At 39.4% G+C, this 12,500-nt stretch overlaps 2 protein-coding genes across 4 annotated transcripts in view; one reads left to right on the top strand and one right to left on the bottom strand.

Annotated features, from left to right (window-relative positions):
- LOC138029788 (putative ATP-dependent DNA helicase Q1) overlaps window positions 1-2,346 on the top strand; it is a 7,639-nt gene extending 5,293 nt beyond the window's left edge. Inside the window, exon 2 of the mRNA XM_068877613.1 lies at window positions 1-2,346. This exon is cut by the window's left edge and continues 1,959 nt beyond it. The gene's annotated coding sequence lies outside the window, so the exon portion shown is untranslated.
- A 155-nt stretch (window positions 2,347-2,501) lies between these two features.
- LOC138029749 (uncharacterized) overlaps window positions 2,502-12,500 on the bottom strand; it is a 14,662-nt gene continuing 4,663 nt past the window's right edge. For all 3 annotated transcript variants that reach the window (XM_068877557.1, XM_068877558.1, XM_068877559.1), the window contains 5 exons: window positions 11,998-12,431; window positions 8,775-8,910; window positions 8,220-8,417; window positions 7,088-7,526; window positions 2,502-6,991 (listed from right to left, as the gene is read on the bottom strand). In XM_068877557.1, coding sequence (XP_068733658.1) covers window positions 5,994-6,991; window positions 7,088-7,526; window positions 8,220-8,417; window positions 8,775-8,910; window positions 11,998-12,431 — 2,205 coding nt within the window. In that variant the 3' untranslated portion in view covers window positions 2,502-5,993. The remainder of the gene's footprint in view (window positions 6,992-7,087; window positions 7,527-8,219; window positions 8,418-8,774; window positions 8,911-11,997; window positions 12,432-12,500) is intronic.

Here is a 12,500-nt window from a genome sequence, read left to right as displayed (position 1 = left end):
ACTGGTTGAAGTACTGTGAACAAGATATTTATGAGGAGCTTACCAAAGGTATTCATCTTTCATGGGCTGCTTATCACGCATCTGTAACTGAACTGCCTAACCCTTTGCCATACTTGGGTAGCTTGTTGCCATTGTTTTACGAGAAGGCTGCCACAGTAACCATGATGAAACATGGAATGTCTGTGGTTAAGAAGACAACAGAATTTCTTAACCCGGGCCAAATTCCTGTCACTGTCTGTGACCAGCCTCTTTTTGCTATCGCAAAAGTTGTTCAGTGGAACTGGCCTGCTACACACGGAGAAAATGTTCACGTTTTCATGCTGGGGGGCCTACACATTGAGATGGTGCTGTCGACCATGTGTGGTGACCTTGTAGCTTTATCTGGCTGGACTACAGCACTAACTGAGGCAGGGATAGCTTCCAGTGGGACATCAGATTCCTTCCTTAAGGTAGCGCATTTGACGAAAACCAGACGCGCCCACCAGGTAACCGCGGCAGCTTTGTATAAATTGCAGCATGTTGCCTTTCGGGAACTAAACGGTCAACAGGACGAAGAGGAGTTTCAGAAGTGGCACGATGGAATGATTAAGACCAGCCCAACGTACAAGTTTTGGGACATGATCATGCAAATGGAACTCAAAGTACTGTCATTTGTGAAAGCACATCGTGAAAACAACTCCTCTGTACGTAGAAGCCTTGGAATCTCTTGCTCCTTGGTCCTTTGCTCTTGATCACACTAATTACGCGAGGTGGCTACCTATTCACATAAGAGATATGAAGTGCTTACCAGGCCCCGTTCAACAAAGCCTCAGAGAATGCTGGGTCATTTCGAAGTCATCAAGCAGTTTTTCAAGCATCCCAATCGACCAGGCACACGAGCAAAATAACGCAAGGGTGAAGGGATCAGGTGGAGCTGTAGGACTAACGGAAAGTCCTGGCGCATTTAGAAGATGGATGGTGGCCGGACCAGAAAGTGCTCGAGTGTTGCAAGAGTTCGAAAATCAGTTGAAAGGGAAACAAATGTTGATGAAAAGATCAAACACCACGAACAAGGACTTTCTACACAGAAAACCTTTCAAAGTCATGTCAAGCAACTTGTAAGTACAATTTCAGAAATGGGAAACCCTTTTAAGGATGACTGCCCTGAATTACTTGCCCTTGACACACGCAATTGCGCAGATGTCTCAGTCGTGGATAATGTGCATAGAGTCCAGGAACTTGGATTACGCCAGTACAAGAAATTCGTAAAAGACGTCATGGATGAAAGGACTGTATCGATTCACGATACGATTTCAAAGAATACCTTGCCACTGTTCAAGCGCCAGCAGCCGAAGCAAATCTGCAAAGCGTCCTTAAAGTTGCCAGCGGTAACAAGTGATCGTTACCTCTTCAGTTGTTTGTATATTGCCAGCCAACAGCGCGAAGGAGATCTTGAAGAGTTCTTAAAGCATGAAAATCAGCCGTATCCACCTTCTTTGTCAGAGTTTGTCAATCTCCGATTCGGGTAAAGTCTGATTTGATTTCATGCGTCAACAAAGAAACACCGCCACCTCTTACGATGTCAAAGTTTTTGATGGAGCAGCTATTGTGCATGCGCTTCCAGTTTCATCTGTCGCTACGTTTTCTGAATATGCAGATTCCAAGTTCTTACCTTTCCTGGAAAACCACTTGAAGAGTACCAAACGAATTGACGTTGTGTGGGATGAATACCGAGTGGCAAGTCTGAAAGAATCTGCCCGTGAGAAGAGAGGAAAAGGCGTGAGACGAAAGGTAGCTGGGTATGTCAAGTTACCTCAGAACTGGCAGATATTTCTCGAAGAAAGCTGCAACCATGAAGAAGCCGACACGGGGATTCTTGTAAACGTTAGAGATGCTTTGGATAAGGGGGGAAGAAGTGTCTTTGTTCGCACTGTTGACATATGTTCTTGTTATTCTAATTGCGCACTTCCACACGTTGTCTTCGATTTGGTCTGGATTGAGCTTTTGGGTCGCCTTTGGGATGGGAAAGAATTTTCAGCTGCTTTCTTTTAACACCATTTGTGAGCATTTGGGAAAGCAGAAATGCAGTGCGCTTCCATTTTTCCACGCATTTACCGGTTGCGACACTACATCAGCATTCCTGGGGAAAGGAAAGAAATCTGCGTGGGAGGCCTGGAAAGCGTACCCTGAAGCCACAGAGGCTTTCAGTTTTGTGAACGATAGCCCCTTCATTCCAGTTGAGATCAACACTCGTGTGTTTGATGTCCTTAAGCGCTTTGTGGAGATACTCTATGACAGGACCAGCCTTGCTACCGATGTGAACACTGCTTGACGAGAACTGTTCACAAAAAAGAATCGGGGGCTAGAAAACATTCCCCCAACAGAGGTAAGAACCCATCATACACAAATTTTTAGTTGTTTTTGTGTTTGATAGGCTAAATTTGTGATAGGTAAACACCTGTGAGGACAACGCGAAAAAAAAAAAAATAACCAGTTTAGCGAAAAGACGAGAAACATTTCAACTAACCCAACCTTTTCTTGTATTGAATCCACTTATCAATTTTATTTTTAATATCCAAAGCCTATCATAAGGCTATGTTGGACTTGAACCTATAGTTATTCTACTTGGGCTATTAGAGAGCTTAATTTATGAAGTACATGGAAATAAGCGGTGCGCGTTTGTTTAAAATTATACTTGTGTGAAAAATTTATATATAATTTCTATTATTTATTAGGATGCCCTGTTGAATCATTCTAACAGAGCTCTTTACCAAGCAAGCATCTGGACGTCCCTTGATGAGCAACAATTGTACCCATCCCCGTCTGATTTTGGGTGGAAAATGGAGAACGGCCCGGTAGATAGAGGCCCCGCTGAACCGTACTTCCAGAAGCCTCTAAGGCGTGCAGTGAATTGCCAAAGTGTGGATGCAAGAAAAGTTGCAAGAGTGGTCGTTGTAAATGTTTCAAAGCTAATCTACCATGTACTGAGCTCTGTAGTACTTCTGAAGGCTGCCAGAACACAAATCCTTAGAAATAGAGCAACAAATAACAACCATTTACGATATCTAGCCGAAGATGTTAAAATTAAATGTGTAAAACGCAACAAAAACACTCCTTGATATAAGTGCGCTCAAAGCATTATGGGAATGTCACGTGATCAAGGCAAATGACCTTTTATGGACACAAACACAAACTGAGTCTGAGTAATGTAGTTTAGTCATTTTACAACGGCATTCGTCAAACCTGGTACGTAATAAACACGTTAAACGCCAGAGCCTCGCTTTCATGCCAGCATTTGAGTATTGCGTAATTTCTATGAGCTTCATGCCCCCCCGGAAAGCCAAATCACGTGGCACCCCTTCTAAATTCGTTTCTTACGTCAAAAGGAACATCTGTACCTAATTTGGTCCTTTTACGCGATTTGTCACGATTTTCGACCTAACAGACCGGACTAAAAGCAACTTTCAGATGTGATGCGAAAATATGTTCAGGACAAGAGGTGTAAACGGGAGATAATTTTGAATTACTTCGGATTTAACACACCAACAAGAAGTGGCCCACTTCATGAGTGTTGTGACTTTCATCAAAATGTGTGTGATTGTGATGAGTGTGTAATTTCCAGTGTTTCAACAATCTTTGAGGAAAGAAGCATACAAGATGACATGACCAGAAATGCTGAAGTGAGTGAGGATATTGTACCAAGACTGGCACCTCACCTTGAACTGAAATTACGAGAGGAACTTGATTTTTTTCGACTATCACTCCCTGGAACTGGAAGGTCAACTGTTGGAGGCACTAGCTTAAGCAGCGGTATAACTTTGGATCTGGTCGACCAAGTTGTAAAAAACGTACATCTACTAACTTCAGAGGACAAACTTGAGGCAATGGTTCCCATTTTCAGCAGACGAAATGCCATGGCCATTTGGAAAATTGTCCAAAAGTACATTTGCATTGTTTTATGCATTGACTAATAACTAACCCCTTCCAATAGATCATGTAAACTAATTTAAAACCATCTGTCCCATTTTGAGGACTTACAGGTATTTGATTATATTTTGGGGGGCATGACAGATGAGCATATTGTAAAATATGGACTGGATTGGATTTGTAAAACATGGATTTGTAAAACACGGATTTGTAAAACATGGATTTGTAAAACACAGATTTGTAAAACAAATAACTATAACTCGGTAGAAACACGGTACATGTTTTCTATTTCTTAAGTAAAGTACAACTAATTACCATCACAAAAACTTCGCACTTAGACTCGCTTTGAAGAGGAGGCAGACATGAACTCAGAAACGGCCTACTAACAAGCGATTAAAAATAGCAATAGTGGTATATTAAACTATGTATTAATTATACTAGTTAAACGGACGAATACCTAAATGACGAATAGTTAAAAGTAAAAAAGTTCTCTGATCTCTTAGTTCTCTTAAAATTATTGAATAGTCGAGAAGAAGAAGAAGTAGAAGGTCTAAGATTATATACGGATTACTTCTTTGTACAGCAGGGGACACCAAGCATGATAATGGGTGGTTCTGCTATGTTGACGTTATGTTTTAAAGTTATCGTTAAAGATGAATAAAACACTGGAGTCTATCTAAGCGCCATGTACTTGAAATGTTTATATTCTTCATAGCAGGAAAGAAACGTTTTCCAGATTTGTTATAGTAACTGTACATATCTGGACCGAGCTTTTTCAGTTAACTCAAATACGTGAAAAAGTGAATACTCTGCATCCAGCAAACACGTAAAAAAGAGTGCAGAAGGTCGCAAGAAAGAAATTAAACACGGATAATTTTCAGTGTTTGAATTGGTAGCTACAAATCCATGTTTTACAAATCCATGTTTTACAAATCCCTGTTTTACAAATCCAGTCCATGTTTTACAAATCCAATCCAGTCCGTGTTTTACAATATGCCTGACAGATGTGCTGAATGTTCAGTTTGTGTATTACGGAAGAGTCACTAGTCTTAACTTCAAACAGAAAGTGGATGCTTAATGACACTTGAAGTGTGCTGTTACTAAAGGAAGAGTGGTAAATCCAAATCATTACTATACAAAACCACCTGAGACCTAACAGAAATATTGTCAATAGTAGCTTCCAAGCTTCCAATTTCTAAATATAGAGTCAGAATGATCTTTTATTTTCTATGGGTACATAAAGCCCTGGTCACACGGACTCGCAAGTACATGTTCACAACTTGCATCTACTTGCGACTCCGTTTGGCCAGGCCTTGCATGCACTTGCGTTGACTTGCGATGACTTGCGCTCACTTTGGTCGAGATCAAATTTTCCCGCAAGTCAACTCAAGTTTTTCACCGTTTGGCCACCCAACCCAAGTCAATGCAAGTTGGTTGACCAATCAGACTGAAAAAAAATGGTTTTTTTTGCGACTTGCATGTACTTGCGAGGGAACTTGCGAGTCCGTTTGGCCACCCAACGCAAGTCTCTACACAAGTTCAACTTGTGGCTACTTGCGACTCCGTTTGACCAGGGCTTAAGGCCAACAGTTGAATACTGCTGGTTTTCAATACCAAGGTATTTTATAGGTTCGATGTCAACACCAGGAATGCCTTTGTCTTCTCTAAGCTGCTACATCAAATATGTAGGTGTTGCAGTGTGTCTTGAGTGTGATGTAAAAAAAAAAAATGGGCTCACCATTTCACGAAACTATTTGACCCTTGTTTGTTGACTGAGTTGTATACCTGTATAGTGAAAACTAGGCTACAGTAAGACTGTATTTGACCCAGGTGGAAATCTTATTAAGATCTTGCAAGAATCTTGCAAGACTGGTATTAAGATTTAATAAGATCTTTGTAAGATCTTGTTCAAGATCTTTCATCTTAATAAGATCTTAGTGCATTTTGTTCATCGAACCTTCAGCATTTAAAGATCTTGTAAGATCCTTAATGAAGAACTCAGATAAGGTCTTGTAAGAATCTTACTAAGATCTCAATAAGATTTACACCCGGGTAAGTTATATACATGTAGCCTAATTAACTAGCAGTCAATCAACATCCTCTCCAGAGCTATCATCATGGTCTTCACTGTCTTCTGCCCCTTCCTCATCTGCTGAATCACCAGTGAGTTCAAACTCCCCACTGAAAAGCTTGTGCTTGTGATTTGTCAACCAGTTGTGGAGAAGGCTGACATCCAGTTTGTCTAGTGGGCTTTTTGAGATGTGAGGAAATGAATGCAGTGGTCTCCCTGCTTGAAACTCAAATGGCTTGCTATTCTGGAGAATTGTTATCATTGCTCTTATATCCTCTGTAGTACAGGCATGGGTGTGTTGACTTGAATCTGGTGTTATGTCACACTCCTTGTCAAAATGAATACAGAACTCCTTTTGAGCATAGGATGAAGACGATGACCTTTGTACTGCCTTGAGAGTTTTGTTCCCTTGCATTGCTCTCATTGCTTGTTTGTTGTCTTGGATGCAGTGCTCCATTTTGAGATCGTTTGCATAATTATTCCCTTCACCTCCTCTTGGATTTACAAATTGCCCATGCAATATTCTGTGAGAGGTCTTCTCCGAGTACAATGCTTTTACACATGTGATAAATCGCATTGCCTCATAGGCATATTTCATACCCCTTGGCCGGCAGCGAAAGTACAGCATCAACATCTTCCAATTGATTAGACTACGATCGCCATCTCCCTCATGCTCTGTATCGTTTAATTGCATTAACATCACTCCCAGTTGTAAAACCTGCAGGCTGTAATTGAATAGTCGGTCATCTTGGCTGCCAGAGGGAATACTAGAAACAACATTTCTGCTGTGCTGTCCTTGTTCAGTGGCAGAAGGTGTATACAGGGCCAACATGGAAAGTGGCCAAAGCACAACTTGGCCTGGCACCAGAATGCCAGTGGCACTGGATTCAACCGAGACCACATACACTGGGGCATGATCATTGGGTGCTTGGGTTCCCTGCAAGCTGACAACCTTACCAACCCCTAGAACTTTGAAATCTGCAGGAGATCTTTGTAGCAGTATGACAATGGCTCCTGTTAGAAAACAACATTTTAATAATGCCTGGTTTGATTCATCTCTAACATGTCTTGGAACTCGTAAGATTTAATTCCACATAGTAATGTACTCACCAGGGGTGTTAACGTTTTGCACTGCACTTTCTGCTTGTTCTGTTGTACTGGTATTCCCACCCTGCGGCCTTTGCTGCCTTCGTTGTTCTAGTTGTTCACGCCAAGATTTTTCAATGTCAAACTCGGTCATGACAAATTCATCAACAAATGTTCCAAGATGTAACTGAAGGCTTGCCCATTTTGCTGATGGCTCCTTCTGGCTCTTAATTTCACTAAACCACGAGGGATAGGCATCTGTGCTTGAAATTTGCAACCAAGTCATAAAAGCATTGCATAGGTATGCCTTTGTAGCTGAGAGCATTAGGGCTTCACAAGCAGAGTAGTTCTTTTTCACTCTTTGTGGCACATTGACTAACTTGAAGTGCTGTCTTAAGTGATACAGGGTCCCTTGGTCTCGTCCACCTGTGGCTGTTGGCTCATACAGTTGCTCCCAAATAAACTGTTCAGCAGTACAGAAGGAAAACAACATCAAACTACTGCCTTCAGAATATCAACTTTTTAATATTTTATTTTATAAAATTGATAATATTTTAAGTTGCAACATTTCACTTCTCTATGATGCAATATTAAACCTGAAGTAAGGTATCAGAGATCAGTAACTGTAGTGTGAACTGATCTGTGCTTTATACATGCACACTACTGTAAAAAAGAATTTCAGACACAGACATATTTTTTAGAAACCCAATCCAATCAATGTCAAGATTTCATCCTTAGAAATGCCTGTTATAACATACAGAATGCAGAGGCAATTCTGGCACCCAAAATAGGCCTGAAAAGTTTTGGATCCCTTGAGAATCCCATTTAGAAGTACATTGTAATTAATTTTACTGAATGAAGTGCATTCTATTCATTCAGTAAACTAACCATGAAAATAGCGTCACTTTTTTTCAATACAAAAGGTAGAAAAAATGGAAGATAAAATACACTGGTCAAAATAAGTCTGGATATTGCACAATTTTAATAACAAAGATGTCTGAGTTGTTCAGGAACTCAACATGACTACATTTTACTGAGCTTGGAATGTTTATTTTGCATGTGTAAAACTGTAGTGTACTCACTCCTTTAACATGGAACTGGGAATATTGTTTTATTCAGCAAATTCTTTAAAAAAAACTTTGTGTAATTTACTCACACCAAGAAATGACTGCTTTGTGTGCCAAAGTGCAGGGGCTTCAACAATGTTTTGAAATCTCTCTGATGGACTGTCACATCCTAGTCTGGTTTTCTTAGCACCAGAAACACGCTCCCTTCCAAGGAGGTCCCCAACAAGTGGCAGTTTGACATTCCTTAAAATGACATCTGCATCTGTATTTAGTGGTCCAGGCTGGTCCTAGAGTTAAATTTACATTTAGTATTATGCTGCACATTCCGTTTTCCTTACTAATGAAATATCAATAATCATGCAGTCAATAGCAAGCATAAATTTTCATATAAATGCATGAAATAAATGTAATATAATTTTCTAAAATAGATTACCCTGGCACTTGATCTATTATTCTAATGAATTAGTATAATTAAATGTGAAATGACCATATATATTGTTACTTTTCATTGTTTATAAACCGATAAACGTTGTAAACAAATGTAGCTCTCATGCTTAAAGGAGACTGTAAGTAATTAGCAGAATTGAGTGTAAAACAAGGATTAAAATATACATGTTCGTTATGACTGTTCTTTTGAACTCTACCTCTGGTTTGTAGATGTCAATGAGAAGTTTTTGCACATACTGAAGATAACTGCAAACATCAGAATGTTTTGACTGGTTAAAAGGAACCACAGGCAAACCAATGATGGTCGACTTCTCTTTCATTTCAGTAGAGTATCTGAAATCAACAAAGTTAGCCTTATTATTAACTTTAATTGATATAATCTCTAATGCTGCCATGAGTAAGTGCTGCCTTTGTTTGGAATTCTGTATGTCTGAAATTTATCTACTGCAGTGCATGCTTATAGCAATGTCACTGACGTTATGGGAAAGAACCTGAAATGATAATGACCACCATCCCCAAACCCCCCTGCATAGTGTTGACAGATGTACTGTACCTGTCATGGGTTGTGGGAATGGATATAAAAAGGAAGGGAACCTTGCATGGGACCTTTCAATCTTCTATCAACTTTACTGGTCATAAGTTGGTCATGAGTACACAAATAGTTAGATTAAATAGAGACCAAAGAGGCAACCTTCATTCATGTCCATGGATATACCAGGGCTGTGTGGCAAAAACACACTTAATTGACACATTTATTGGTACAAATTACAGTCAAACATTTCAGTTGGTGCCACATTACTTTAAAATCTAAAGGCAACAAGTGAAAAATGAATCTCAGCTGTAAGAAAACTATGAATAATAATTGAATATGTGACCCTATTTGGGAAAACCGGGCTTAACGAAAATAGCGTTGTAATGCATTTTCAATGCATTTTAAATGCGTTGATAATGCATTACAACGCATTGATAATGGTTCTCAACGCATTTGTAATGTTATTCAGTCCATTGTAAAAACGTTGACAATGTTCAACAAATGTTTAAGAATGGATGAAAAACGCGTTGCCAACGCGTTGGCAACTTTTTCCAACGTTTGATACAAATTCTGCACAAAACGTTGAAAACAAAGCTAAATACATTGTCAACACAACCAATAGCGGTTTATTTACCAGCAACAAATTCAATTGAACATCATAATTCTGCATCTGAGAGAATTTGATTTTGTTTGATTAATAAAGAGCAATTTGTCGCAACTTACATTAAAAATTTTGCGAAGCAACAGCCAATATACCCACCAGAAGTATAAACGTTGAAAAAGAAAATGTTGGCGTGATTTGTTTGGCGCTTCGCCCCCGAGCTTGCCACTAATTAGTTCAATATTTTTTCTGTCATAAATTTTAAGTAAACTTTTCGATTTCATTGGCTTCGAAAAGAAAGAGTAAGCTTCAAAAAGTCTTTGAAATGCATCAAGCTGTTCACGATTAAATGCAACCGACGGTATAGCAATTTTCATCGTTCTTAACTCATCATCCCAAGTCACGCACACCACGCATTTGACAAAGATCCTTTTGTATCAATGTAGCCTTGCCTCGCTCTTGGCAAACGATTGCGTTTCAGGAAATTTCACTCCTATTTAGTATTATAAGTGTTTCTGATGACGCCTTCACTTGCTACTCAAGGGAATGGTTATTAATGGTCATTTATTTTCCCTGGTGATTTTATACAAACATTACGAAGCAGACACTGAGGCAGACAAAGGCGCGCTACATGTTAGCTCATGTTATAACTCGATCGTTTTGCGCCTTTTATTTTATCTTTATGGTGTTTTATTGCAATGGTTGGCACACTGATCGTTTTGATAACTTAACCGCAAAAGGGTTTAATCTGCACTGGGGTAAAAGCAGTTTTAGGAGGCCCGCAGAACAAATTTTTTCTGTATCAGCAGTTCAAATTCGTGATCGCTCGTGCGCAACGTTGACATTCCTTTGTTTAATCCATGTGCCATACAAATCATGTTTGTGATGTTGCGGTATTTTGTTGCAGTTGCCAACTGAAATTCTCTGGATCAATTTATTGGCCCGATTTTTCGTATTGGTTACACATAAAGTGTTCTTTATTTTAAGTCAAATCTATTTTGCATATGTATAACGAGATTCGCGGAACGGAAAGGAGCAGTGGTATTTGAAGCCAAAATATTATCTGTGGACTTAAAGATGAAAACAATGAAGTATCTGTCCTTCATTCCGGAAACAAGAGAACTTGCCGACACATCTTTGCCTGTAGAATGTCACACTTCTACTTGTGGGAATCGTCAAGAAACTACAGGCCCGGGTTGCTCGAAGCATGGTTAGCGCTATTAAACCATCGTTAAATATCATGGAAACCTATAGGTTTTGACACCCGTAAGATACTTTAAACTTGCAGCTATTTGTATGGTGTTAGGCAACAAGTTTTAATTTAACTCATGTCAGGACACTGCATGCATGCAAATCCGAACAACCACAGTGTTGATTTTTACATGTTTCGTGCGCTAGTCAGTCCTTACCCGAGTTAGTAACGTTCCTGTATTCATCCATTTTCGTTGATAACCTACGTACTGTACGGAATGCGAGTTTTGTCCGATGCCCTTCTACAATTTAGGGATTTATATTTTATTTAAAGGCTCTCTCAAACCAGTCGCCGATGGCAAAAGTATTAATTTTGACAAGGATTGGAGCCATTTATTTCTATTATAAAAATCCTACACTGCACAGTAAATGTATATACACGTACACAATATCTCTTGTCAAAACGATAAACAATAAAGCGTAATACCAAAAATAATATTAAAGTTTTTCACAAAGGAACGGTTGATTTGAATTCAGTTAAATTTGAGTCTCGATCGATTGTTCAAATCGAATGTCATTTGAAACACACGCATGTATCAGACAGTCTTTTTACCGCCGTAATTTCGTTCAACACCGTAAGAACTGAAGCCAAAAAGGTAAGTAACAGCAGCCATAGGATAGTTGAGTTTTACACTTAGGCGCGTTCTCTGCAAAATTACAGGAAAACTCCATGTATTTGTTGTTTCTGCTCAAATTCAAACCGATACGTACGTGCTAGAGTTGCGTAACAATTCGTTGTAAAGATTTCGTAGTAACTAATAGTGGCGGTTTCATTAAACGCGTTGTCAATGTTTGACAACGCATTGACAATGTTTTGAAATGATTTTGAAATGGATTTGGAACGCATTTCGGTTCCGTTGAAAAACATTGCCAACGTTTTAAAACGCAATGGAAATGCTCTTCAACGCATTTTCAACGCGTTGAAAATGCATTACAACGAAAAAACGCTTCAACGCTATTTCCGTTAAGCCTGCTTTTCCCAAATAGGGTCACATATAATATTTCGTCTCAATAATGGCAATTACTGTAAAGACACCTGTGAGAGATGTGTTTTGGTATAACGTCTCCGAGTGCTTCCATGAACTTAAAGAATTCCTTTAAAACACGAGCAACAAGCACAATGAAATCACTTCTAAGCTTCTCCAATTCTTCCTTGTTTAGTAGGTACTCTATGTTCTCGAAGTCCTTAACGTTGGCCACCTGTGGCTTGGAGTCATCAAGGTTCTGTGAGGACACTCTATCAAATGTCAGGAAGTGAGCAATCCAATGATGATCTGAATTCCTGTGATTTGTTAGAATTATATTGACTAAAATTTTGAAATCCAGATTATCAAACACAATTCGTGGTTCAAGGCCAACAGCTATGTTCTTCCTCACACGATCTAAGAGGTCAGAACCCATGTCATCCATGATGGTACGGTAGCCTTCCCTAGTGACAGCAATCCCCATTCTATTCAGCCTCTTCATTGTCTAAAAACAAATAAGTTCAAAACCACCAATCTTTGATGTGAATAAACAACTGCAGATCAGAGTTTGCAG

Source organism: Montipora capricornis, chromosome 13 (assembly GCF_036669925.1).
Source record: "Montipora capricornis isolate CH-2021 chromosome 13, ASM3666992v2, whole genome shotgun sequence".
In the NCBI taxonomy this organism is placed as follows: Eukaryota; Metazoa; Cnidaria; class Anthozoa; order Scleractinia; family Acroporidae; genus Montipora; species Montipora capricornis.
This window is presented reverse-complemented; position numbering and strand designations above follow the sequence as displayed.